At 33.6% G+C, this 27,220-nt stretch overlaps 1 protein-coding gene across 2 annotated transcripts in view; it reads right to left on the bottom strand.

Annotated features, from left to right (window-relative positions):
- Positions 1-22,829, bottom strand: part of LOC110096018 (uncharacterized protein At1g32220, chloroplastic) — a 28,317-nt gene extending 5,488 nt beyond the window's left edge. Inside the window, exons 1-9 of one of the 2 annotated variants that reach the window (XM_020821765.2) lie at positions 22,422-22,829; positions 21,927-22,004; positions 21,160-21,277; positions 20,924-21,012; positions 19,236-19,291; positions 19,096-19,151; positions 16,642-16,735; positions 16,375-16,454; positions 2,036-2,078 (exon numbers count right to left, since the gene is read on the bottom strand). In XM_020821765.2, the coding sequence (XP_020677424.1) occupies positions 2,036-2,078; positions 16,375-16,454; positions 16,642-16,735; positions 19,096-19,151; positions 19,236-19,291; positions 20,924-21,012; positions 21,160-21,277; positions 21,927-21,949 (559 nt within the window). In that variant the 5' untranslated portion in view covers positions 21,950-22,004; positions 22,422-22,829. The remainder of the gene's footprint in view (positions 1-2,035; positions 2,079-16,374; positions 16,455-16,641; positions 16,736-19,095; positions 19,152-19,235; positions 19,292-20,923; positions 21,013-21,159; positions 21,278-21,926; positions 22,005-22,421) is intronic. The other variant, XM_020821764.2, reaches the window with a different exon arrangement.
- Between the last annotated feature and the right edge of the window lie 4,391 nt (positions 22,830-27,220).

Raw genomic sequence — 27,220 nt, 5'->3', positions numbered from 1 at the left:
GCATCTTTCTCAAATATGCTCTTGCCATAAAGGTTAAAGATGTTATAATCCTCTCACAAGCAAAATTACAATTAGAAGATAGTGCCGCTCATAGTTGTCCTCACATCTCATCAATTTCGCACCAACTCCAACACAAACATCATCCACCCAAGCCAGTAAGAAGCTACCATTAACCCCCCTTCCCCCAACAACTAGTACCTCCCACAATACCTGAGAAAAATCTCGCATCCACTACCAACAAACTCCATCCTCATTCAATCATTTTCCTTCAACACAAACCACCCCTTCAAAAATCTACCCTGCGTAGACAATTAACCATTCCACACGCACTAAATACATAAATTCTCATTCAAATCCCGTGACATCCTCAACTTGCACCGCCACATTACTAAAACTACTGAACTGATGTGTTACTCTAGCGCCATCAAGGAAACACATTAGTATTAGACAATGTCTGAAGAATTCCAAGCACAAGAATTATGGACTCTCACGCTATCCTACAAAAAAATGTCAGTGATAGCAAGTGGACTTTTAATACTAAATACAATGCGGTGAGCTCTATTGCTCGGTACAAAGCCCACCTTCTACACAAGGTTACAATCAACAACATGGAATTGACTTCAATGAAGCATTTAGCCATGTTGCAATCGAAAAAATGCCAATGATTTGTGTCTTCCTATTAATTGCTCTCCTCCATCAAAACTACGTGATCACTTAACTCGATTTCTCAAATGCATTTCTTCACATCACACTCAGCAAAATCATACACATGTCCCAGCCGAAAAGGCTTCAAGGATCCCCTAAATCCTCATTTACATATGTTGTCTCACAAAACCATTTACAAAATGAAGCAAGAACCAAAAAAATGGTTTGCCATCTTCTCTGATAATCTTCAACAACTGGTTTTTTATTAAGTTCTTCCTCTCTATCATCATCAGATGACCATCATTTATACCCTAACTTGTTTCAACGACATTCTACTCGCAGGTAATAACACCACTGCAATGGAAAACTTTCTCCGGGATCTAAACAACAAATTCAAATGAGAAATCTTGGTCCCACAAAGCCTTGCAACAGCAGCCACTCCAACCTCTGCCTCTATCCTGCACGTTCATCTCCAACTAATAGAAACATCATGGGCCATTGGATTAGAACTCCCTCTGTACCTTGTAACGTGCGTATAGTTCTTGCCTCTATCCAGAACGTTCATCTCCAACTAGTAGAAACATCATGAGAATTCCCTTTGTACCTTGTAATGAAATGTACGTATAGTTCTTTTTCTTCTTCTTCTTCTTCAAACTTCTCTGTTTTGCAATGCCATTTAACTGAAACTTTCACCTCATACGTAATCAATCCTTTTTTTAATACCATTCACATCCATTTGGGAATCTAGCATAAATATGGCTTTCTTATTTATCCCTATAAACTTTTTATCATCAGAAACAAAAGCAAAGTGATTTTACTATTTCATGCTTTTTCTGAAAAATATGGAAGGGAGGGAAAGAGAGCAAGTGTGTGTACAAGAGAGAGAGAGAGAGAGAGAGAGAGAGAGAGAGAGAGAGAGAGAGAGAGAGAGAGAGAGGGAAGAGGGGATAGAAGCAGAGATTAGGGACCTACACATATTATAAATGGACCAAAGAAAATGTGAAAACAGAATAGGACTTAATAAACATTTCAGGCAAATTGGTCATTTCATTGAGCTTTGGCTGCTTAAGGAAAGAAAAAAACTTGCAATTTCTTCAAAGGATTTGGAAACAATATGCAACTTTCTTTAACAAAAAGGAACTTGTGCATTTCTGTACATATAAGAGGCCTATTTGCAATAAAACCAAAGCATACCATTTTTGCTTATGATGGAGAAAAATAAAGAGGCACGAAGCCAATCATGAAACCTTTGCATCGTAATATCTCGTTTTCCAGTTTCAAAGAGGCACTGGAATAACCATTACTGTATATGTAGGTTCAAGATATAAAGAAAATCATATTCTAGTAAATTATTCACGGATAAGTTAAAGTTTAGATCAAGGAAACTGACCTCCATATGTAAATTTTGATAATAGTTCCGCTTCGGCAGCTCTCTGCATCATTTGTAAACAAATATCGTTATGGAATGCTGATACAGTATACAGTAGTTGCATATAGCACGCATTGAATCTATCACAACAGTCTTGTAGAGAACAAACAACAAGAAAAATTGCAATGAAAGTTAAGAGCTCAGGCCCTATGTTCATGAACAACATCCAGACATTTTCTACATGCCGTTGCCCCTTCCCTTCCTCAAAGAGTCATACAGATACTAAACCTTTCTCCTCTCCTCCTATACACCTCAAAGGACATTTTCAAGATCCTTAAAGACAAATAGCTTTTATTGGTGATCAAATCAGTTCCTAAAATCAGGTAATATACATTATTCAAGAGCACTATTAAGTGCATTGATGCACAACGTCTTAGGGTGTTGAGTTTGTTAATACAAATCTACAATGAGATACATCAAAACGATACACACAAATTCACAGTCGAGGGTGAGGAAGAGGACATAACCACCCTAGTTGATTCACTCCTGGGATGGACTAACACATTGTTTGACAATGTGAATTCTCCTTTTCTATATTTTCTCTTCAGCCAGTCTTTGAAGACGTGGCAATTTTCAATATGATAGCTAATTACTCGGTGATACGGGTAATAATTTGGGTCACCAATGTGATCAGACTCTTCGAGTCTCTGGCATTTTGACAGTTCTAAACCAGCTTTGAGTGTTTGTCGAAATAGTGTGCCGATACTTTCCCTTTTGAATGGATATTCTTTATTCATTTTCTCTCTGAGGGATAGAAACATTTGATCGCCAATTCTCATTATTTGTCTTAGGCGTTCTCCTCCACCAGAAAAAATCTGAGGCTTGTCGTTTCCCTGAGTACCAACTTTGGCAAAAAAAATAGGGTTGGCTAACTGTTTTCCCCTGTCTTCTCTATAGATGGGTTGTTTGCCCTTATCAACATTGTATGCCACCTGCTTTCCTTTATCAGTCTTGCAAGAGAACGTGGAGTGGGCTTCACTTTTTCTAGCTTATGGAGCTTTGCCTTTCTTGAATTTATCTGGGTGGTTTTCTAGTTTTAATAAATTCAGCTTCTCGAACTTCGCCACCCTGTCTAGTAAACCCTGAAATGTGGTGATGGAAGCCATGTATAAAAATGTTAATATCTTTTCATCGATCTTTCCGATTAACAATTGAAAAACATTTTCCTCATCTAACTGCTGCTCACATTTCATACTTAAATTACATTAAATTGTCATGTACTTTGTCACTATCTCGTCGCTTTTTTGTTTCTCCATGGCGAGATCAACTTTAGACATTTTCTCAGTAGTGTTGGAGAATCTCTTCACAAATAAAACTTCTAATTATGCGAATATCTTTACAGAATCGTTTGGCAGTTCAGCGTACCATTTGAAAGTAGTTGAAGTCAAACTACTGACGAACTATCGAAAGAGTAAGGCATCAACACCTCCCGTATTGTCACAGGTGGCTTTAATTTGCATCAGATGCTCCTTGGGGTTACTATTGCCGCTGAAAGTATCGAATTTTGGAACATAATACCACTTTGGATATTGCACTTGGTTATACTCTGTCGGGTATGGGCAACCCTTACATATCAACTTCTACGCCTGATCATTGGCTATAATAGTCTTGATCTTCTCATTGATTATGCCATCTAGTTGTGTAATTGTCACAGGCTCAAAGATACTTGCCACATTATGCAGAGTGAGTTAGCGAATTAAGTTATTGACTTCATTATCGCCTTTAGGTGTATCTCGCACTCCTGAAACTTGAGGCATCTGGAGATTGGCGGATTGGCGGGAGCGATGTTTAAGACATGATTGATAGGCGGGGCTGGCATGGGAACCGCGGCAGCAGTCCTCTGCATCATTTGTATCATCACTGCCATTTGTGCCAACATCTCAGTCATTTTTTCATTTAGCTGAGAGATTTCCTTATATTTTGCCTTCATTTGCCGCTTTATCTGCCTTCATATATTTGCAAACGTGACAGTGTCAGCTGGAATCAGCTACGGGCGTTTGAGGCTATGAGTGTCTGGGCTTGGGTCAATCTGTCGAGATTGAAGGTAGTGGTCGGTCGGAGCTTGCAGTGGTAGGATCAGAGTTTAGAAACGGGAGTAAGGAGTTGCTGCATGCGTGGAAGCAGAAGAGTCAAACCAAGGATCTGACGTTGTTTGATCGAATTGATCGAGTGCAGGAGGATGGCATCGGTGCCATGAATGAGAGAAGCCAGGAGTTGGTTTGCGGCTATAGTAGTGTGAGATAGAGTTGCAAGAAGAAATTTAACTGGGAGGCATATGGGATGTGAGGAAATAGGGAGTTGTAGCTTGTGAGCGAAAGGAAGAAACGTCGAACCAATCTCTCAAGCTTCGCTCTCGTTTTACCAACACATGCACAAGTGCGATCGAGGCAGATTTGCGCACGCGGGATTAGACGACTGCATTCAAAGTCTCTTGCAGGACTACGGGATGGGACACTGCAGCTGACAACGGGATTTGAGCAAGATTTACGCAGGCGGTAGAGGTTTTTTTTTTTGTTAATTTAAATTTTATTAATTATTATTATTATAAACATGATAATAATATGACAGAATTTTGCATGCCTCAATATTTGCACGTCGTCACCTCGTAAATCACGTCGATCTCGTACAATTTTCATTGGATGAAATTATAATGAATTTAAGGTATTGTCAATGTTTCGAATGCAACAGTGAAGTCCGTTTTGCCATCGGATGTCATTTGGGCAACTTTGCACATCGTTTTCGGGTGTTGGTTGTCAATTTCGACTCTGCTCAATTCAACTGCTAAGGGCTCCCTCTTAGATAAACTTGAAACTTTAATCGCAACAGCACAGTCTGTTTGACGATCGGAGGTTGTTTGATTATTTAAGTAATGTGTCGCACTGCTTGACCGTCTCTTACATCATCAATTTCAGCCCTTTTGCTTGCGCTGATTTGGCATGTATGTGGAGGTCAACCTCTTGTTAATAATTTCTATATTATTGTATTTCAAAAATATATTGATGCTTTAACCTTTATGAAGAATGCACAATTATGGTTTCTAATATTGGATGAAGTTGTTAAAGAAATAGGAGAGATATTGATTGTACAAGTTGTTGTAGATAATGCAAGTGTCTACAAAGCTACAGAGATACTATTAATGAAGAAAAGGAAGCACATCTATTGAACTTCATATGCTGTTATTGCATAATTTAATGCTAAAGAGTTTGGAACAATTGCCAAAACACAAATATGATTTGCTAAAGGCAAAAATAGTAATCAAGTTCATTTATAATCACTATTGGGTGCTATGTTTGATGAGGAAGTTCACTGATAAAGAAATTATTCAACCTGTAGTTACTAGATTTGTCAGTGCATATTTGACTTTGCAAAGATTTAAAGAGTTAAAAGAAACCTTTAGAATATATGTTTGCATTTGAAGAATGTGATAGAAGTTATTGGCTAAAAAATTATATGGGAAACAAGCGAAGAAAATTGTTATGAAGATAATTCTTTCTAGCATAATATAAATTATGCTCTAAAGACAACAAAACTTTTAGTTAAGGTGCTAAGAATAGTTGATGATGAGAAAGCCTCAACAATATAATTTATCTATAAAGCTATGAATATGGTTAAAGAGGACAAAAAAATATTTAAGAGGACAAGAAATGCTTATAAAATTTTTTTTATAAATTATAGATGAAAAGTGGACCATTACACCAATATTTATACGCTAGTGCATATACATTAAACCCTCAATTACATTGTGATAAGGACTTCTATATAGATAAAGAGGTAAAAACTAATTTATATGCATGCATGGATAAATTTATTTCTAAAGGAGATTATCTTCACAAATAAAATGATTAGCTTAAAATTTTCAATTTAAAAAATGAAATGTTTGGATTTAGAATAGCTTATGTTATAAATATGCTCTCCCAATAAATTTACATTCATTTATAATTTTAAATTTAAATATTTATGCTTAAGCTTTCTACTTTAATATATGTAAATAATTTATTTTTTATTCATTTTATTAAAAAGATAGTGGACCTAAAAAGACTTAAATAGAAAACATCATAAATAACTTTTTTTAATTATATTTAAATAGGAATTTGACTCTTAATAAGACATAATGAAAAAAAAAGATTCATGTAACCAATCTTACATAATGAGATAAATGATTGATGTTATTGTTGTTGTATAGAATGTTGATGGGAACAATTTGTAGATGATGTTCCTAAACCTAAAACAATTATAATTAAATTCTTAGCCTAACATATTTTGATTTTAAAGCTGAGCATAATTAGAGCACTTTCAATCAAGTTCATATAAAGAGAAACAATCGATTGGCTCTATGATGTATGAATAAGCTAGTTCAAATTATTTTTAACAAAAAATAGAAGAATAAGCACCTCAACTTACATAAGCAAAAAAACTATCGGTGATAAAAAATATTCCAATTTTTTCCTTTTTAAATGTTGCTAAGAACATATCAAATACATTACTCAAGGACACTCTCAAGTACATTGATGCTCAACATTTTAGGATATAGAATTTGTTAATAAAAAAATATAATGATACAACAAATCATGCAAACTCTCAGAAATACACAAATTACAAACTCTTAATTGAACAACTATTCATTTCATGAGATGAGAATTAAAAAAAAAAAATTCTCAACAAAGATGAATATTCAATAGCTTTTAATTAGAAAAAATGTTTAGAAGTCTAAAACCACAAAAATCATGAAATTGTTCAAAAAAAAAAGAATATACATGCAATACAAAAAAGAAACACGGTTCCATCACATCATGGGGTCCCTTGTTTCCACTTCTAAGCATCATGCGATCCCTCTCATCCATGATCACACATATCCTAAGTCTACCTATGCAAAACTCTCTCCCATTCTCTCTTTACTCACTTATCTTCTCCATCGCATATGCACTCTATAGCATTGTCCCCACTCTCACATCAAAAACCTAGCCCTCTCTTGCATGCTCAACTCTGTCGTCTGCTTGCAACACCCATTTCAATGCTATCTTCCCTACCACATCTCCCCAGTACATGTAATCTCTTTCACAAGGGCTCATCTACAGAACCACAAACCCTCTGCCAACTACCTTACTCTCCTAGTACACACTCAAAGAACATCCATAACTCTCTCATTGCTCATCCTATACTTGTCATTTCTCCCTACAGCTTTACCATAACCATTTCCTCAAACAAAACAATAACTTTATCAATGACAATAGGTACAACCTCCTCAAACGTTATCCCTCTTGCATTTCCATGGCATAAATCGATTCTTTAACCTATTATGAAGGTTGTCGAGGTGAGGTGAGGCCCGTAGCCTTTCCAAGTGTGTAAATCATCTATACTCCACTATGCATCTGCCAAAGCATGCCATCTAGCTATCTTGACATAAAACTATGGGAAGATGTTCGTTTGCAAACTCGATTCACCAAACATTTTTGGTGTTAATAAATAACAAGCATAATACATTAATGCCCAAGTCTTGAAGCTCCACAAAAAAAGCATGCCTAATCCACTATGACTGTAAAAATCTGAAAAATGTCGTTTTAGACCTCGCATGTTTTTTGATGTATCGCTTAAATCTCGTCGTGATGCATCGAAAAGCGTGCGAGGTCAAAAACGATATTTTTCGGGTTTTTACAATCTTCCCTCCTAATAAAAATTTTATCCTCGAAATTTACATACAACTTCTAGTTGCAAAACAACATTCTCTAACCTATACCTTTTCTAACAAATAGAATTAGTAGTCTATAACACACATACTCTATACCTTAACTAACTTAGAGAATCATCCTATTGGCTCTTTCATATTGATCAATATTCTTAAACCTTTGCTCTGATATCACTTTTGTCACGATCCGGCCCGTCGAGCTCGCGTAGGCGAGGCGGGAACGAATGGTCAGACGGTAGGTCAAATATCTAATTCCTAAAACTATCACCTTAACATTTGAAAGAGCCTCTAAAACATCAAATTGAAAACACATAAACATAAAATCAGGCATAACCATAAAATTACCTTTCCTCAGACGCAACTCTTCTATGATATAAATTGTCACCCCTTCTACTCATTTTGATTTAAAATAACTACACCTGAAAAATGTTAACAACTAACATTAAGCTAAAGCTCAGTAAATAAAACACAATTCTAAACTACAGTAATCAAGGCAAAATGAACAATATGCTAAATCCTAATTTCATTTGAATATAACATAATTTGCCTCATATAAACATAACATTAAACATAAACATAAATCATATCATTTCATAATCCATTTTCATATAAATATCATTATTCATAACTTTCTCTTTTCGTATATATTACAACCGTCACAGGAGTCACCGTCTAGTATCATAAAGGTACTCATTTACTATTTTCCTTTTCCATATTCTTTATCATTTTAACGTGCATGAGTACAGCGTCCCCAGCTAGTACTATTAGGGGGTGAGCTCCATCATTTCAGCATGCACATACAAGCATTCAATATAACATTCATATCATCTCATTTCATCTTATTTCGTAGAACATATAAACTTATAATATAATGTCATGATATATAACATGAAAGTTGCTTGATCAATCATATGATGAAATAACATAATCATGCTCTAAAATGACCATAAAATTTTCATAAGCATGCTTGGACTTTTAAAATGTAAAACCGAGGAGAAAGCAAAAGTATTACTGAAATAAAGAATCATGTATACTTACCAAAATTAGGAATTCGATTTCTCTTGCTAATCCTCCTTCCTTCGAGGCCACCACGATTATTACCTATAAGAATCCATTTTTCAATTTAAAATCTACAAAATAATTTAAAACAATATCTTCTCTTACTAAACTATTCTAGGTTCTCTCTTTCCCTCTCTCTCTCTCTCTCAATTAAAACTTAAAGCATACATATATTCTAAAAATTCCTTATTTTGTATAATTATATATTTTAACCAAAATAACCTTTTACCCTAAACCTAAATTAATTTCAAATAACTTCTATTTTCGAATTTACCTTAAAACCCTAATTTTGGAAAACCTATTTTCATTAGAATACTTAATTTTGCATGCTAAAACTTCTCATTCATCATAATAATAATTATAGAAAAACTAATTTTCGGATTTATGAATTTTAAAAATTAGGAAAATACTATTTTGTGAGAAAAGCCTAATAATTTATACCTTTAGAAACCTTCTTAGGACCCTTAGGAACCAAGTTTATAAAAGCATTTCCAAAAATTTCAACTTTAGGAAAAACCCTAATTTTCTAACTCCACATTTTTGAAGAAAAAGCCTCATTCCCAAGTATAAAATTATCTCTTAATCATTCCTTAACAATCCCTCATTAAAATTCTTAAAGAAAATCAAAGTTTTCTCAAACCCTAGAAATCTTTTCTTGAGAAAACCTAAAGAAAAACATGAGTAATGGCTCCTAAAAACTCACCTTAGCATTCTCTTAATCTTCCCTACAATTTCCATCTAAGAACGGCAGCCAGAGCCTCCTCCCGTCGCCTCCCGTACGTCCGCCCCTTCTCCCTTTTGGTCCTCCTCTTTCTCTCATTTCGACCAAACGAAAGCAATGGGGGACCGAATGAATTCGGTCCCCTTTAATCCCTTTAGATGGCCAAAGGACAAAAATGTCCTCACTTAAACCCTCCAAGCCTTAATAATGCTTAGGGGTACTTTGGGTATTACTAGACTTCTCTAATTTTTATTTCCTAAATTAAGCAAAATTAAATTTAAGTTTTATATATCAAATTTCTTAGAATTTTGCGGAGAATTTTATAAAATTATTTTTGTTAAAATCTGACAACTTTGAAAAATTCACTTAAATCTCGTCGTGACGCATCGAAAAGCGTGCGAGGTCTAAAACGATATTTTAACTCCCAAAATTAAAGTCATAGAACCTGTATCGAATTTTGAGTATTTTGGGAGTTAAAATGCCGTTTTAGACCTCGCACGATTTACAATGAGTCGCGGTGAGTTTTAAGTGAAAAATTTAGAGTTGTCGGATTTTGACAAAATAAATTTTATAAAATTCTACGCAAAATTTTGAACAATTTGATATAAAGAATATATATTGAAATTCGCTTAATTTTGGAATTAAAATTTATAGAAATCTCATAATACCTATTATACCCCTAGTGTTTATTCAAGCTTGAATGTTTTAAGTGAGGGCAATTGGGTAATTGGACTTTTCCCTAACTCCCTAAGATATGAAGAGGTCGATCCCTCTTCACCCCATTCGCATGTTTTCTTCGGCTGAACCGAAGGAGCATGCGAAAAGGAGAGAAGGCGGATAGGCAAGGCGGCGGGGAGGCTTCGAGCGATAGTTTCCGGCAATGCTTTTTGAGAGAAAACGAAGAGGGAAGTCAAGAGAAGTCTATTGTGCGTTCCTAAACCTATAAATCTTCTTTTCCTTTTAGATTTTTGGAGGAGAAAATTTTAGGGTTTGTGAAGAAACTTAGAAATTCTTAGAGGAACTTAGGAGGAATGCTAGGGAAGGTTTAGGAGATATTTTTTATGCATGAAAACTAAGTTTTTCTTTAAAAGTATTGAGTTGAAAAAATTAGGGTTTTTCTCTAAAGTTGAAATTTTTGAAAGTGCTTTTGCAAATGTGGTTCCTAAGGGTCCTAAGAGAGATTTTAAGAGAAGAAATTGAGTTTTTCTCACAAAATGGTATTTTTTTAATTTCTAATTAATTTAAATCCGAAAATTAGTTTTTCATAAAGCATGTACATACAAGCATTCAATATAACATTCATATCATAATCATATCATCTCATTTCATCTTATTTCATAGAACATATAAACTTATAATATAATGTCATGATATATAACATGAAAGTTGCTTGATCAATCATATGATGAAATAACATAATCATGCTCTAAAATGACCATAAAATTTTCATAAGCATGCTTGGACTTTTAAAATGTAAAACCGAGGAGAAAGCAAAAGTATTACTGAAATAAAGAATCATGTATACTTACCAAAATTAGGAATTCGATTTCTCTTGCTAATCCTCCTTCCTTCGAGGCCAACACGATTATTACCTATAAGAATCCATTTTTCAATTTAAAATCTACAAAATAATTTAAAATAAAATCTTCTCTTTATAAACTATTCTAGGTTCTCTCTTTCCCCCTCTCTCTCTCTCTCTCTCAATTAAAACTTAAAGCATACATATATTCTAAAAATTCTTTATTTTGTATAATTATATATTTTAACCAAAATAACCTTTTATCCTAAACCTAAATTAATTTCAAATAACTTCTATTTTCGGATTTACCTTAAAACCTTAATTTTGGAAAACCTATTTTCATTAGAATACTTAATTTTGCATGCTAAAACTTCTCATTCATCATAATAATAATTATGGAAAAACTAATTTTCGGATTTATAAATTTTAAAAATTAGGAAAATACTATTTTGTGAGAAAAGCCTAATTTATACCTTTAGAAACCTTCTTAGGACCCTTAGGAACGAAGTTTATAAAAGCATTTCCAAAAATTCCAAGTTTAGAAAAAACCCTAATTTTCTAACTCCACATTTTTTAAGAAAAAGCCTCAATCCCAAACATAAAATTATCTCTTAATCATTCCCTAACAACCCCTCATTAAAATTCTTAAAGAAAATCAAAGTTTTCTCAAACCCTAGAAATCTTTTCTTGAGAAAACTTAAAGAAAAACATGAGTAATGGCTCCTAAAAACTCACCTTAGCATTCTCTTAATCTTCCCTACAATTTCCATCCAAGAACGGCCGCCAGAGCCTCCTCCCGTCGTCTCCCGTACATCCGACCCTTCTCCCTTTCGGTCCTCCTCTTTCTCTCATTTCGGCCAAACGAAAGCAATGGGGGACCGAATGAATTCGGTCCCCTTTCATTCGGTCCCCTTTAGATGGTCAAAGGACAAAAATGACCTCACTTAAACCCTCCATGCCTTAATAATGCTTAGGGGTACTTTGGGTATTATTAGACTACTCTAATTTTTATTTCCTAAATTAAGCAAAATTAAATTTAAGTTTTATATATCAAATTTCTTAGAATTTTGCAGAGAATTTTATAAAATTAATTTTGTTAAAATCCGACAACTTTGAAAAATTCACTTAAATCTCGCCGTGACGCATCGAAAAGCGTGCGAGGTCTAAAACGGCATTTTAACTCTCAAAATTAACGGCATAGAACCTGTATCGAATTTTGAGTATTTTGGGAGTTAAAATGCCGTTTTAGATCTCGCACGCTTTACAATGCGTCGCGACGAGATTTAAGTGAATTTTTCAAAGTTGTCGAATTTCAAAGAAATTAATTTTATAAAATTCTAAGAAATTTGATATATATAAAACTTATATTTAATTTTGCTTAATTTAAGAAATAAAAATTAGAGAAGTCTAATAATACCCAAGTACCCCTAAGCATTATTAAGGCTTGGAGGATTTAAGTGATGGCATTTTTGTCCTTTCGCCATCTAAAGGGATTAAAGGGGACCGAATTCATTCGGTCCCCCATTGCTTTCGTTCGGCCGAAACCGAGAGAAAGAGGCGGACCGAAAGGGAGGAGCGGATGCATCGGAGGCGACGGGAGGAGGCTCCGGCAGCCGATCTTGGAAGGAAATTGTAGGGAAGATTAAGAGAATGCTAAGATGAGTTCTTAGGAGCCATTTCTCATGTTTTTCCTTAGGGTTTTCTCAAGAAAAGATTTCTAGGGTTTGAGAAAACTTTGATTTTCTTTAAGAATTTCAATGGGGGATTGTTAGAGAATGATTAGGAGATAATTTTATGCATGGGAATTAGGCTTTTTCTTCAAAAATGTGGAGTTAGAAAATTAGGGTTTCCCTAAAGTTGAAATTTTTTGAAATGTTTTTATAAACTTGGTTCCTAAGCATCCTAAGAAAGTTTCTAAAGGTATAAATTAGGCTTTTCTCACAAAATAATATTTTCCTAATTTTTAAAATTTATAAATCCGAAAATTAGTTTTTCCATAATTATTATTATGATGAATAAGAAGTTTTAGCATGCAAAATTAAGTATTTTAATGAAAATAGGTTTTTCAAAATTAGGGTTTTAAGTTAAATCCGAATATAGAAGTTATTTGAAATTAATTTAGGTTTATGGAAAAAGGTTATTTTGGTTAAAATATATAATTATACAAAATAAGGAATTTTTAGAATATATGTATGCTTTAAGTTTGAATTGAGAGAGAGAGAGAGAGAGTGAGGGAAAGAAATAACCTAGAATAGTTTAGAAAGAGAAGATTTTGTTTTAAATTATTTTGTAGATTTTAAATTGAAAAATAAATTCTTATAGGTAATAATCGTGGTGGCCTCGAAGGAAGGAGGATTAGCAAGAGAAATCGAATTCCTACTTTCGATAAGTATATATGATTCTTTGTTTCAGTAATACTTTTGTTTTCTCCTCGATTTTACATTTTAAAAGTCCAAGAATGCTTATGAAAATTTAATGGTCATTTTAGATCATGATTATGTTATTTCATCATATGATTGATCAAACAACTTTCATGATATATATCATGGCATTATATTATAAGTTTATATGTCATATGAAATAAGATGAAATGAGATGATATGATTATGATATGAATGTTATATTGAATGCTTGTATGTGCATGCTGAAATAACGGAGCTCACCCCCTAATAGTGCTAGATGTGAACGCTGAACTCATGCACGTTAAAATTGTAAAGGATATGGAAAAGGAAAATGGTAAATAAGTACCTTTATGGTACTTGACGGTGGCTTCTGTGACGGTTGTAATATATACGAAAAGAGAAAGTTATGAATAATGATATGTATATGAAAATGAATTATGAAATGATATAATTTTATGATTAATGTTTATTTTTAATGTTATGTTTATATTAAACAAATTATGTTATATTCAAATGAAATTAGCATTTAGCATATTGTTCATTTTGCCTTAATTACTGTAGTTTAGAATTATTTTTTACTTATTGAGCTTTAGCTTAATGTTAGTTGTTAACATTTTTCAGGTGTAGTTATTTTAAATCAAAATGAGTAGAAGGGGTGGCAATGTATACTATAGAAGAGTTGCGCCTGAGAAAAGGTAATTTTATGGTTATGCCTGATTTTATGTTTATGTATTTTCAATTTGATGTTTTAGAGATTATTTCAAATGTTAAGGTGATAGTTTTAGGATTTATATATTTGATCTACCGTCCGACCATCTGTTCCCGCCTCGCCTACAAGAGCTCACCGGGTCGGGTCGTGACAATGACAGCTGTCAGGGTGATCTTAATAGCCTTTCTCATGGCATAAATTATTTTGTGTTCCACTGCAACATCTATCAATGACAACTATAGGAATATGCCAGTTTGCAAACTCGATTCTCCGAATATTTTTTATGTTTTATAACTAATAAGATTAATACATTAATATTGATGATTACCCAACAACTTTCCTCTTAATAAGATCAATGCACTGAAATACACAAGCACTCCTAAGGATTAATTATTTTTTTATGGTTAATAAAGAGCTAAATTGATAGCAAACATGCCTCAAGCAAACATGCCTCAAGCTTGGTAAAAAAACTATTAATCATTCACGATACAATAATCTCATAATGAGATAGCACCGTAAAAAAATGACATAAAGGTTGTTAGATTATCTCACATACCTATATTATTTGTCCAAATGAATACATAATAAGGTCTTCCAAATTATTCCTTATTTTTACCAAATGGTTTCAAAACACTCCTAAGTGACTCAAATCTATATAAAAATAAAAAAAAAAAAAATTACATAAAGATTAGATTGTAAGTTCCATAACAACTAGTAGACAAGGGTAAGATATTTACAATTATGCAATAACAAATAAAATAGATAAATCTGAATGGCAAAATAACCCTCTACTGTAATTAGAATAATGTACTACATGTCCATAAGATACTCTCATCGGTGCACCATTAATCATATTGATACCCTACAAAAATATACTAAAGTACTAAATAAAAATCTGTTTAAATAATACAATAGAGCTATAGATTTGGTTTCATGCCAATAATTGACAAATATGAGCACCAATGTTTATGCAAGTGCATCAATGCAGATGATGAGATATGAAAAAAAGTGTTGATGCACCGTAGCAAATGACCCTACTTCAATCTAGGAGTTTCAGTGCATCTTGAGATGACTTAAGGACACCATCATCTCAAAAACAAGTCATCAAAGCGCTTTTTCAAGAATCAAATTATTATAATACCTCTAAGTTTCCTAGCTCAAATATATTCAATGTCCACTTAGTTGACCAAGAAAAATAGGTCAAGGAACCTAATACAATCACGCTATCTCCTAGTCAATATAAGGACCCTGGTGTGTCATCACGTCCATACACAGGTTAAAACATGTGATACATCGAAAACCAAATCAAGTAAACTTAATCATATAGGTCACCTTGCTTATAGGACAAGGTTGTAAAAACTAACATATAGAGTGTATTGCTTATAGGGCAATGACATAAGAACCACTGTTGTGCCAATTTCAATATTGAAGGAATTTCTCAATTTTAACCATTCAAAATTAACAATAGAAGTTATATCCTCATTCCTCTTTATAATAGATCCGAGATACATAAACAAATCAGACCTAGGTATAACCTTAGCTTCTAATGATATTGGAAGAAAATATTAACATTATACCTTCTAAAGTTACATATCATGCACTAAATCATTATTCTAATAATTATAAGATCTTTATATTCTAAACATTTTCTCCAATATTCTACTACTTCATCCAACATGTAATTAATTTCTATTTCTAAGAGTAAAGTTATTCTTATTTTCCATGTAGTTTTAGAACGTTCAATCATGGCCTCAATCACATAAAGGTCAACTTGAGTTAGTTGGCATTTGGTTGCGTGATATTGGCCAATAAATGTCAATATATCATTGATGAAAGGTATCACTATTTCAATGTATCAACTGTATATCAACTCTTCATGACCCATGTAAAGACCAAGTACCTGAAAATTATTACAAGATTCAAGCAATTGGAATGGCAAATAAGGACTGCAAATTTACACTTTAAACCCTTTCAAAAAATCTTGCACGAAATGATGGCCTCCAAGCAATTCAGTGAGGTCACTTGCCAATCTGAACTTCAGGCTTATGTAAGACTTACAATTTGGATTTCAATAATTATTTCATAAATTTTATATAGGCCAAGTTGCAATAAAGGATGCCAAGAGTATGTAACTACAAGTTAAAACTGTATTCGTTGATGAAGAATGGCTATTCTTTAAAATCCTTAACAAAGGGCAAAAATAGTACCTTCCCATCGTAATAGCCCCGCAATAAATAATTTACCAAACCGAAATCAGCAGCTGATATATACACGAATCTTTTGACACCTACAAGTAAAAGAAAATGGACTTAGCCATAGGCAGAGCGTCCTCTTAACATGATGACAGATGGTAACTTACATTATTCACACTTTCCAGAACAGCAGCCCTTTTACATAACAACCAAACAAAAAGTTGGAAAATCAAAACCTACTGATTCTATTCAGTTAATAGTGGCAGATAAATAATTAAATACCTTGCTCTGCGGCAGTTCTGATAGCATTAATGTTTGCAGTCCCATTAATCTTGTACATATGAGAATATGATCCAAAACCACCAACACAAGATACCTGCACCATGAAGTATATAATACGATAAAGTGTGTAACAATCAAATTTTATGAGTTCCTTCAGAAGGTACTGATCGACACCATTGCAGAGTTAAGCTAATGCATTTCACAGTTTTTATTTATTTTATTTTATTTTATTTTATTTCTTTCAAATCATAGATAACATGAGATTGGAGATGGCAGGTTTGAGGACATTAGCAAAGTCATAAAATCCAGGCGCAACTTCCGTTGGAAAACAGGAGAAACAAAATGATAAAATCATAATTCTCCGTATTCCAAGAGTTCTATTACAACATGATATATAATGTGAAAGGAGAATATAAGTATTTACTTTTCTGTATTGGCAATAGATTTCTTATGATGGGCTCATTTTGTATTCATAATCAACTATTTAAAGAATAGTTTAAACCACGTTTAGGGGACTATTTGATCAGTTAATTTAAAACCCCAAAATAAGTTGATGTCATCAACAAAACCAGCACCACACCCAAGCTTAGGCAATGCAGCCATCATCGGGCATAATTACTATATGAAATGAAAATATGAAATAAAACATGAAATTATTTTTTGTGTTTGTGTTTGGGATGCGGACATCCAACCGTGAAAGCTTATCAAAGAAGGAGACGAAGATCGACGGCCCTAATCGCACTATTCTATTTTAAGTATTATTTGTATTTTTATTTATTTATGTATTTTTCCCTTTTTTACCCTCACTTGAGGGAGTAGTCCTATGTAAGCTCTAGGGTCATGTTTGTCTTTTGAGTTTCTTTTGTTTTGAGGCCAATATATAGAGGCCCATGGTATTGTATTAGGAGGATGGATGAATATTAAGAGGAAATTTTCTACACTTTGTTCTTGGGAGCTATGGGAGTTCTTAGGAAAGTGGAAGCCCCTATATGAGGGCAACAAAATACCCAACAGCCGCAGGAAGTGTCCGGGCTCATGGTTTGAAGTCCCTAGATGAGGGCAACGTAGCACTCATTAGCCGCAGGAAACGTCCAGGCTCAAGGTTTATCTTTCTTTCTCTAAACCCCCCTTCTCCTTCTCCATTGATCATCGGCCAAGCACCCCTCTTCCCCTCCTCTAACCATCGGCCACTTCTCTTACTCTTACCAACCGCCGGCCGCCAACCTCTCCACCTCAATCCCAAGTTTTGGCCCCTCCTTAGCCGTCGGCCTCCCTAGCCCAAACCTTAGACGCCGGCAAGCCCCCCTCCAAACCCTTGTTTCAAATTCAATTGGCCTTATAAACACCTTCCTAAAATATCTTATTATTAATTTGGGAAGTCTATGAATTTGAATTCAAATGATATTTGAAATTCAAAAACTTTCCTAATTAGTAAATCTCTTTTAGGAAACCCCCCAAATCTCTCCTAATCTGAAATTAATTAGAATTAATTCCAATTTCCATGTTCATTGAACCTAGACTCATTCATTGAATGTGAACAACTCCTCCCCCTCCCTCTCTCTCCAATTAAAATATCCCCCCCTCCCTCTTTCCCTCTACTTTTAAAATTTCAATTACTTTCCTAAAATAAGGTTGTAATTGTTTGGTAAGTTTTAATTTAGATTTCAATCTATTTAAATCTGAAAAGAACCTTCCATAAATGAAAGAGTTAAATCAGAGAACGTCCATTCAATCAATTCAACTTAATTTGAATTTAAATTTTGAAAGGCCCTTAATTCCTTTCCCAATTTAAGATTCCCATTGAAGAAGGCAATCAATGCACCCCAATCTCCCCCCCCCCCCACACACCCCCCCCCCCCCCCCCCTACATCAATTTGCTTATAAGTGGTGGTACTTTAAACAGAGCCTATTTTCATAATTACTCCACTTTGGTGCAAAATACAAATAGGCAATTTGGCCACGTTAAGATTCATGTCATATATCTTTTTGCCAGTTCAATAAACGTGCTTGAAATGCTAAAGATTCACAACCCATCAAGCAGCTCCTGAAGCCCATGTAAGCACTTTGATTCCAGCAGCAATCATGCATCGAGCTGCGTGGGTGGGCATCCAGCAGCGCTTTCCTCAATGCCATGCAGGGGTTATGCGGATTGATAAATGAGTTCCGATGAGAAAATCAGGCATGAGCCAATCTTTTCTCACAACAGCTAAAACTAACACAGGTGCCTTATATCAAGGCTTCATCAGAAAAAACTGTGCTTCAAGCTTACAATTTGCATTTCTAGTCAGCAGAAAGTTCACCCATTATTTTACAACCCAAAACACAAGTTCCAACATAGTATTTTTCTCATCTTATTTATATTATATGGAGATGTGTTGTGTAGTACATATAAGCATTTTTGAAAGACCTATAATGAATTGAATTAAGAATAAATGACCAGCTGCATCTACCTACCACAGCGCTGACATCATTCATGGCATGTTTTAGTGAATCTTGAACAAGAAGGCTTCCTACAAAATAAGAAAATAAAATTTCAATTTTATATAAATATGCATGAAAAGCAATAACAATGCTATTTGCACTAACAAGACAACCTTGGTGCCAGACAACACTATCAGCCCAAGATTCCTGAATGGATGACCGTCCAGATCTAAGAAAAGAGTTAGAAAAGAAACAATATTAATATTCATTAACTTCTCTTGTTTAACGAAATGTTACAAAACAGTCCTATATGTTGAACAATTGCGGTAGAGATCATTGAAAGAATCATTACAGATAAAAAAGGAGTACGTTACTTGTGAGCATTATAAAAAGATGAGCTGTTTATAAAGACCTGAATTAGAGAGCCTTAACCTCATAGGACTGTATAAAGGATACTAATTACAAGGCTGAATTTGAAAGTTTGTCCTGCTTGGCGCCATGGCACAATGTATAAGGTAAGGCACGTTTGAAATTTCAAGTTAAATTAGTACAGGTGCAATCCTATTTTAGATGTCTTTCATAACTATTAAATGCCACCATTTTCATTTTAAGAACATCTCTAGATACTCTATCAGGCCCTCAAAAGGTTGTTAAATGTTTTACAACATATAAAGTTTCAGCAGAAAACTGAAGCCCCATTCCCAGAGGTTTATAACTAATATGGAAGGAATCAGTTAGCAGATACGCAACTAGTTTTTGAAACTCTTAAAATTTTCTTTCACCAAACTATCTTGCCTCTTCAAATTGACAAGTCCTTTGATGTAATTGACTTAAGAACCCATCCATTTCCACTTTTCTACATAATTAAATACTCTGACACTCTCACACCCATGTCTTTCTGATAGAAAATACTTGAGTTTGCAAGTAACCCTAAGGGAAATACTTGAGTTCGCAAGCAAACCTAGCAGTCATTGGTGAAAAACAGCAAGAAAACTGCTGAATACAGCAGAAAACAGAAACGGTAAAGCAACCTTCTTTAGAAATATGGAGACAACTGTGAGAAAATCGAAGAATTCCACTAGCCGATACTGGAAAACAGCAAATGATACAAGTTTCTTCAATTCGAGAGGAAGAAACAATACTCCAAATCTCTAGCCAAGCCTAGAGCCTAAAGGGACTAATTCGAGATCTCAAATTTGATTTCAAACTCAAGATGAAAACCCTAATTCTCCCAAAGGAACTAATTAAAACAAAGAGGACAAATACAAAATCCCTAAAAAGCCTCTAATTCAAATTTTCCCTCCCAAAGCAAGTTTAATTAAGTCGTGGGCCCCATCTATCCAACCGGCCCCTCTCTCTCTTCCCCTTGGTTCCACCCCCTCCTCTTTTAGCAAAGTACCGATCCAGATTGGACCGGCTCAGCTGGCCTTAGGACCGGACTAACACTTTCCACAGATGAAACAAATGCTTTGGCTGTGAAAATGCAACTTTGCAGAATGACACCACATGACACCATTAACTTTAGCTTGTGTATCATATGATAAAATTTAAATAGACTGTTTTCCAAATCATTCAACCAGTTTACCCTAAGTTTCCAATGCTATATCACAAACCAAACAAACCACAGGGCACACGAATAGAGAATAAGAATTGTGTGTTGCTTTCATTCTTTCTTCTTGGCCAAAAAGTAGAGGCATTTTGAAAAAATGCCAAACTCCTACCATACTAAATAGGAATAGTCAGGAGATTGATGGATACCAATAACGTGTTGAATTCGATAGAGGCATCAAAAGCATAGAAATGTTGCATTTCTGCAGATGAATGAAAGGTACACATGACAATTCTAATGAAGTCTAAATACCTGCTAAAACTTGAAACAGATAAACCTTGCTGCAGAGCCGCTTTGCAAACATGAGAGCCAACAAATCCATTTCCACCCAAAACAAGAACCTGCGTCAAAGCCCCAACATGCAAACCATCAAGACCCCAACCCACCAATTCCCCAAGTTGAGAACAGTCAGACATGATAGAACAAAGCCAGGATAACATTCCCATTTGAAATGGTAATCGCGGTGCATCTAAGAGAAGTGCTAATACCTTCTCCGGTCCAGGTGCCTCAGGTTTTACTGTTTCTGCTTCCTCAACTTTAAACGTTTCTTCAACTTTATTTGAGCCTGTGGATAGCAGCCTCCCATTTCTCAATAGACCTTCTGAACTGTTATATACATACAGCAGGTTGGCAGAAATTAGGGTCACATTAAATTCTTTCTGCTCCAAAAGATTCTAAAATGCAAAAAAATTCTGTGTAGCTGAACCAAGAGAATAAGCACAACAACACAAGACAAACAAATACGAAAATGAACAAGAAAAAAATTTAGATTTGGACAACCTAACGCAAATTTGGTTCGGATGAATTTTATAGCCTTTGGATTAGTTTTGAGATGAGTTTAATGGGTGTAAATGAGTCGAGCCGGCTCAAGCTCGACTCGTTAACGAGCTCGCGAGTCGAGCTTATCGAGCCACGACTCATTTACGCCCCTAAGTGTATACAAATTTTGATTGATCAGTATGTATTTCATTCATTTTAAAGCTAATCTAAATACTACAACACCCATCCCCACAAAAAATTACATGTGGATACCTAACCCATTTTTTTCCCAAATGAACGATCAGGTAGACTACCTACAGAAGCAAAAAACATAATCCACGAGGGAAAACAGGTTTTCAAAGAAAAAAAACTAGGAGTGCTACAAATGGTATTTCTATTGGTTCCATGATTATTTAGATAAAATTTTATTAAAAGTCATATAAGCAATCTAAATTTAGCCTCAAAGTAATATTAAAAACTAAACATGCAATCTAACCTTTGTATAGAAGTAATGTTCATCAACAAAACTGACTTCTCCAAAGCAACTTTATTGATCAATTAGAGAGTGCTAAGACTAAAAATAATTAATTAAAAAAGAAGTGATTAGGAATAGCTTTATAGAAAGAAAACAACTAGCTTAATAAATAATTTAAGAATTAAATCAAATGATACGACGAGCAAAAATAAATGGCCGAAATTCCACATTGAATGACTAATATCAGTCTAAGCAGGTTAAGTAGCTCATTCGCTGCAACATTCCCCATTAGGCATTCTACAATCCAAGCAATGGAGCTCCATCAGATGCCTACGATATATGTGACCTAAAGTAGAAAAATAGGAGCAAACAAAAAACCAATACGGTACATCTTCACATCAAAAAGATCTATCTTTTAGAATGAAAATTAAAAAATAATAGAAAAAATCAGCATAAATTCTTTAGGAACTGAAAGATGTAGAAATAAACAAAAAACCTGGTCCAGAGAAAAGTTACCTTAATCTAGATGGCAGCGAATGCGATTGGATCAAGCGCGCAACTATCGTCCTCATTCTGAAAGGCCCTGTCCTCCCCGATTAAAATAATATGTGTACAATTTCTAGTTTCTGAGAGCTCGGATAGGTGAAAACTGGAAGCGGGGAAGCTAAAGGGAAGACGGAATGGAGTGGTGAGATAGCAGCCTCCTTTTCAGCTAATGTAGAAACCTTCCTTGTTAGAGGTGGTCGGAATCCTCCGGGCTTCGTTTGCAAGTATGAGCGAGAGAAACGAAGCGACGGTAAACAAAGCATGTAGAGATTTTCCTCTGCGTGTGGTTCCAAGCCCGGAAACGCTGCTTGCTCGAGGATGCACCACGCCACCGCCTCGAGGGTAGTAAAGGTTTTGGAAAGCCATCCGTGTCATCAAGTTTCTCTAATCATCCTTACAACAAGAAGTGGGAATTAACGAAAATACCACAATTTTTTTATAAAATTGTTCTTACACTTCAATTTTTCTATTTATTTAGATATTATTTAAATTAATATTAAATCAAAATTTATTAAAATGTATTTTATTTAAATTAATATTAATGATTTTTTTATAAAACAACGTCAATTTTTTGTCATGCTACATGGGATAGACTACATGAATTTTTTTTCTTCATTTTGTTGATTAAGAGTCAAAATATTATTTATATCTAATTAAAAAATATCATTTCTAATATTTTCTAGTCAAGACTTTTTAGGTCTACCTCTATGGCTCTATCTTTTTTAATATAAACTAAATCTTATTATTTTTTATGTAATTTAAAAATTTTAATGATATATGAATAAATATAAAAATTTAGACTAATATAGTGGAATGCATGGTGCAAATATTCATAATTAGTGTTGCTTACCTCGAAAGATAAACTAACACTGTATTATCGACTTAAGAAAAGAAATAATTTATTGCAGTCAAATTAAATGATATGACCACTGATTTGGGATTTAGTGTTTCTTTAGACAAATATGCATAATTTGCGATATTTACCTCGAAAGATAAACTAACACTGCATTATCAACTTGAGAAAACAATTTATTTTCGTATTAAAATTTGGCATAGGGGATTTAAAATTCATTCCAAAGGAAAGTATTCACATACAACTATCATTTCAAATATGAAACTAACTTTAGATTAGCTTTAGTCAACATCAAGAAGATGTTTCCCCAATCTTAGCAAATTAAGACAGGGTTTATTTTATCCTAAGATCTTGGATTCCTATAAAGGCAAGCTCCTACAGTCAATTACATCTTTGAAGAGAAAACTTTTGATTAAGGTGAAGACTACACTCATTCTAGATTTAAAACATATGATGGTTGACTTACATATTTTAAAAATATCAATCAATCGTTCAAAAATATCATTAATTTAAAAAAAAATATATCCTTGATTTTTTATACTTTTTTTTCTAAAAAGGATTTTGAGGTGTGCAAATATCTCTAGGCTTATGCTTACTTGGAATGCATTGCCAATTAATAACCTAATACATAAGCAATCATCCTAGATATAGTGTATGATAAGATCAACAATATCCTAAGAGATCAAATAATGAATCAGATCACTCTTAAATAGTAAATTGAGTGAATAATTTTGACTTTATATTCAAATGACACAAACAAGATGACTCGCTAAGAACTCTATTGTTTAAATAGTTTACCTAACTAAATTTTAACTCCTAATTTTTTTTTAGAAATTTTGGCAGCATAATGGCTCTAACCATAGGAAAACTATGACATCCCCTAGGCCCCCCATACCTTGGAATTTGGCTTGTGTATTGGGCTAGTATATTTTGCATAAAATAAAAATAAATGTATATATGTATGTCAGGGTAAAGGTGTTTTTGTATATGGTACCCAGTACCATATCGTCCTAAATCTAGTATACATGTTCCGACAAAGTCTAGAACATGTACACCGAGAAAAGCCTAGACAAATTACTACCCACTAATGTAAACAACCACCCATATAAATGCAATGCATTGAGCAATGTAATAAAAATAAAAGACTATATATAAAAAAATTATTTATTGATTGATTTGAAAATGTACAATAGGCTCAGACTGCATACAAAAAAGGTTGTCAGACTCCACCATAATTTAAACATACCATATATATATATAAACTATATTTATTATTTTTATTTATTAATATTGAAATTGGTTATTTATTGAATTATTTAAATAGCCTAATTATGTGCAAAAAACTTAGGTAGTTTTGATATCAAACTAACTCCAAAAATTATGAAATTAATTAGATTGGTCAAGGATAACTAATGGATGAATCCTTGAAATTTTGGGATTAATTTGATTTGTATTTTATTTTTAATGAGTTTATTTAATTAAATTTTAATTAAGGAGTAATTAATTATTAATTAAATTTCATTGAAAATTAATTAGATATTTTATTTTATTTGATTTTGGAGGTTAATTATAATTGATTAAAATTGATTTTATATTTTTTATGAATTTTATTTGAATTATTGTTATTTTTTTAAGAATCAGCCTTTATTTTAAGGGTTGATTTTCATTTAATTTTGTTTAATGGTCAATTAATATTGAATAAGGGTTAAATTTATTCCTATGGTGTATAATGTGTTTAAGTTTACTAGTTTAAAGTTTTATTAATGTTGGATGTATGTATGAATTTCTAGAATCTTTCTAAGTTAACTAGACTTTGTCCTTAATTATTATCCTTAAGTGTCACCAAAGTTCAAATAGGTTTGCAAATTCATATATCTAACCCTTGTATGCGCACAATCAAAGCACAACAATTTAATTTTCAGATGCTCTATGAATTGAATGTAGTGAATTATCAAAGTTATAGGTCACATACATAAAGGATATACATCAAACTAGGGTAAGAAGTTTAGAAAATGTAGAGGACATCCTGAAAGACTTCCCCTCCTAATTTGAACTTAATATTATGCATATTTTAGGGGTAATATAGGAAAATCAATAGGCATTGAAGAGCCATTAATTACCCTTAATACATGCATGAACATATCCTGGATTTATTTTTAAATCAAAGTGCCCATCATATTGATTCCATAGAGCCCTAACATGCAAAAATTGGGCAAGAAATAAAATTACTATGAATTTTAAAAAATCTTGCTCAAAATATGACATAGATTTTTGGAAATTCAAATGTAAGCTATGATGGCATCAAATGACTCTAGGAATATTATTGGGTTTCAAGAATATATCCCAATTCATCCCATTCAAATTTGGGCATGAATTAACAAATATTTAGAGAGCTATAAGGTAAGTTTATAAATCAATATAAGCCGTATTACTCTCTTAATTTTCATCATTTTGATCCAAATTTATTTTTAAAATATAGTGCTTGAAAATACAAATCCATAGAAGTATTATATACTTAATTTGGTTAACTACACAACTTACTAGAATTTTTAAAAGTTTTACGATGAAAATACATTTTATTTTTCATTTAAAATTACGAATTAATAACGCAGTTAGGCTAAATAGAACAGTTAAACGGGATTCAAAGATGGCGATATCTTGACTATCTGAATCAAATAGATTGAACGAACGGTGGAGATTTTGCCTTCCTCACGAGAAGGCTGAAAACCATAGAGTTAGCTTTTACTTTTAATTGTCAATATGAGGCGTCAAACGATATAAAACTTTAGACAGAGGTAGGGTATGATGAAAGAAAGAATGAGGGAATATTCTGAGGGTCATTATTGCATCCTTCTCAATCATATTTAGAAACCTAGATAAGAACATAGGGTTTGCATGTTACCTTCATGCATACGATATTAAGAGTTGGTTAACGGTTTGTTTTCTTCATTGAGAGCTCCTTCACAGTTTTGATGAAGATAGAAAGGTCAGACGAAGGCTAGATGAAGAGTTGAAGGAGTTTGGATGGACAAGCTTACGATACTCCATCTATCTCGTCACTGGCAATCTCTAAATGCCAAAAAAACACTAGGAGCTAAGATGTGTAGGGACTTCTTGGAGAGCAAAATAAAATGAGAGCAAGGTGTTGATCTCATCTTTGTATGAGATTAACTAAATCCAAATCGACCCAAATCCAAAATTAACTCAATCCAAACTCAAATCAAATCAAAGCAAATTCAAAATTAGACCAAAAATCTAAACCACTCGAGTGCACTACACTCCATGCTTCGAGTGAACTCAATTCAATATGAATTAATTCACGGTGAGTTGACTAGTCACCTAAATTACTCAAATCATACACTTGCATTCAAATTTTCATAAACATAAAAAAATTATTGTTTCAAACTCCTCGAATTTCATTCCACCATAATTTAAAACCCTCCTCTAAGTCCACCTCAGCTGGCTTTGACCATTTGACTGGTCAAATAGTCAACAAAATTAAAAAATTCTCTTAATTGGTCAGCTTAAGTCAACTTGAGCTAAAACTCTGAAAAAATTCATCCACATCACCTGTTGTCTGCCTAAACCTGCTTTTGGGGGCTTCACAAGGAACCCCAAATAAGGGTTCAAATCTTTGTCATAACTATAGAGCATGCAAATGGTCCCCCCATGGAAAATGGCCAATGGCCTCTTCACCTTTCCAACCACTCTTCTGCCTAAACGTATAACTACTTTCCAATTAGCAAGCATTTGGAGTGCAAGCTCAATCAATCCTAGCCATCCCTTGAAAGTTTGGAGCTTGCAATAGGGAAAATAGTGAAAAACTTAAAAAATAAAATAAAAAATCATTCATTCTGATTTAAAACTCTCTCTCTCTCTCTCTCTCTCTCTCTCTCTTTCTCTCTCTCTCTCTCTC

The sequence above is a fragment of the Dendrobium catenatum genome, unplaced genomic scaffold (genome assembly GCF_001605985.2).
Source record: "Dendrobium catenatum unplaced genomic scaffold, ASM160598v2 fragScaff_scaffold_133, whole genome shotgun sequence".
In the NCBI taxonomy this organism is placed as follows: Eukaryota; Viridiplantae; Streptophyta; class Magnoliopsida; order Asparagales; family Orchidaceae; genus Dendrobium; species Dendrobium catenatum.
Note: the sequence above shows the minus strand (reverse complement) of the source record. Positions and strands in the feature narration are given on the sequence as shown.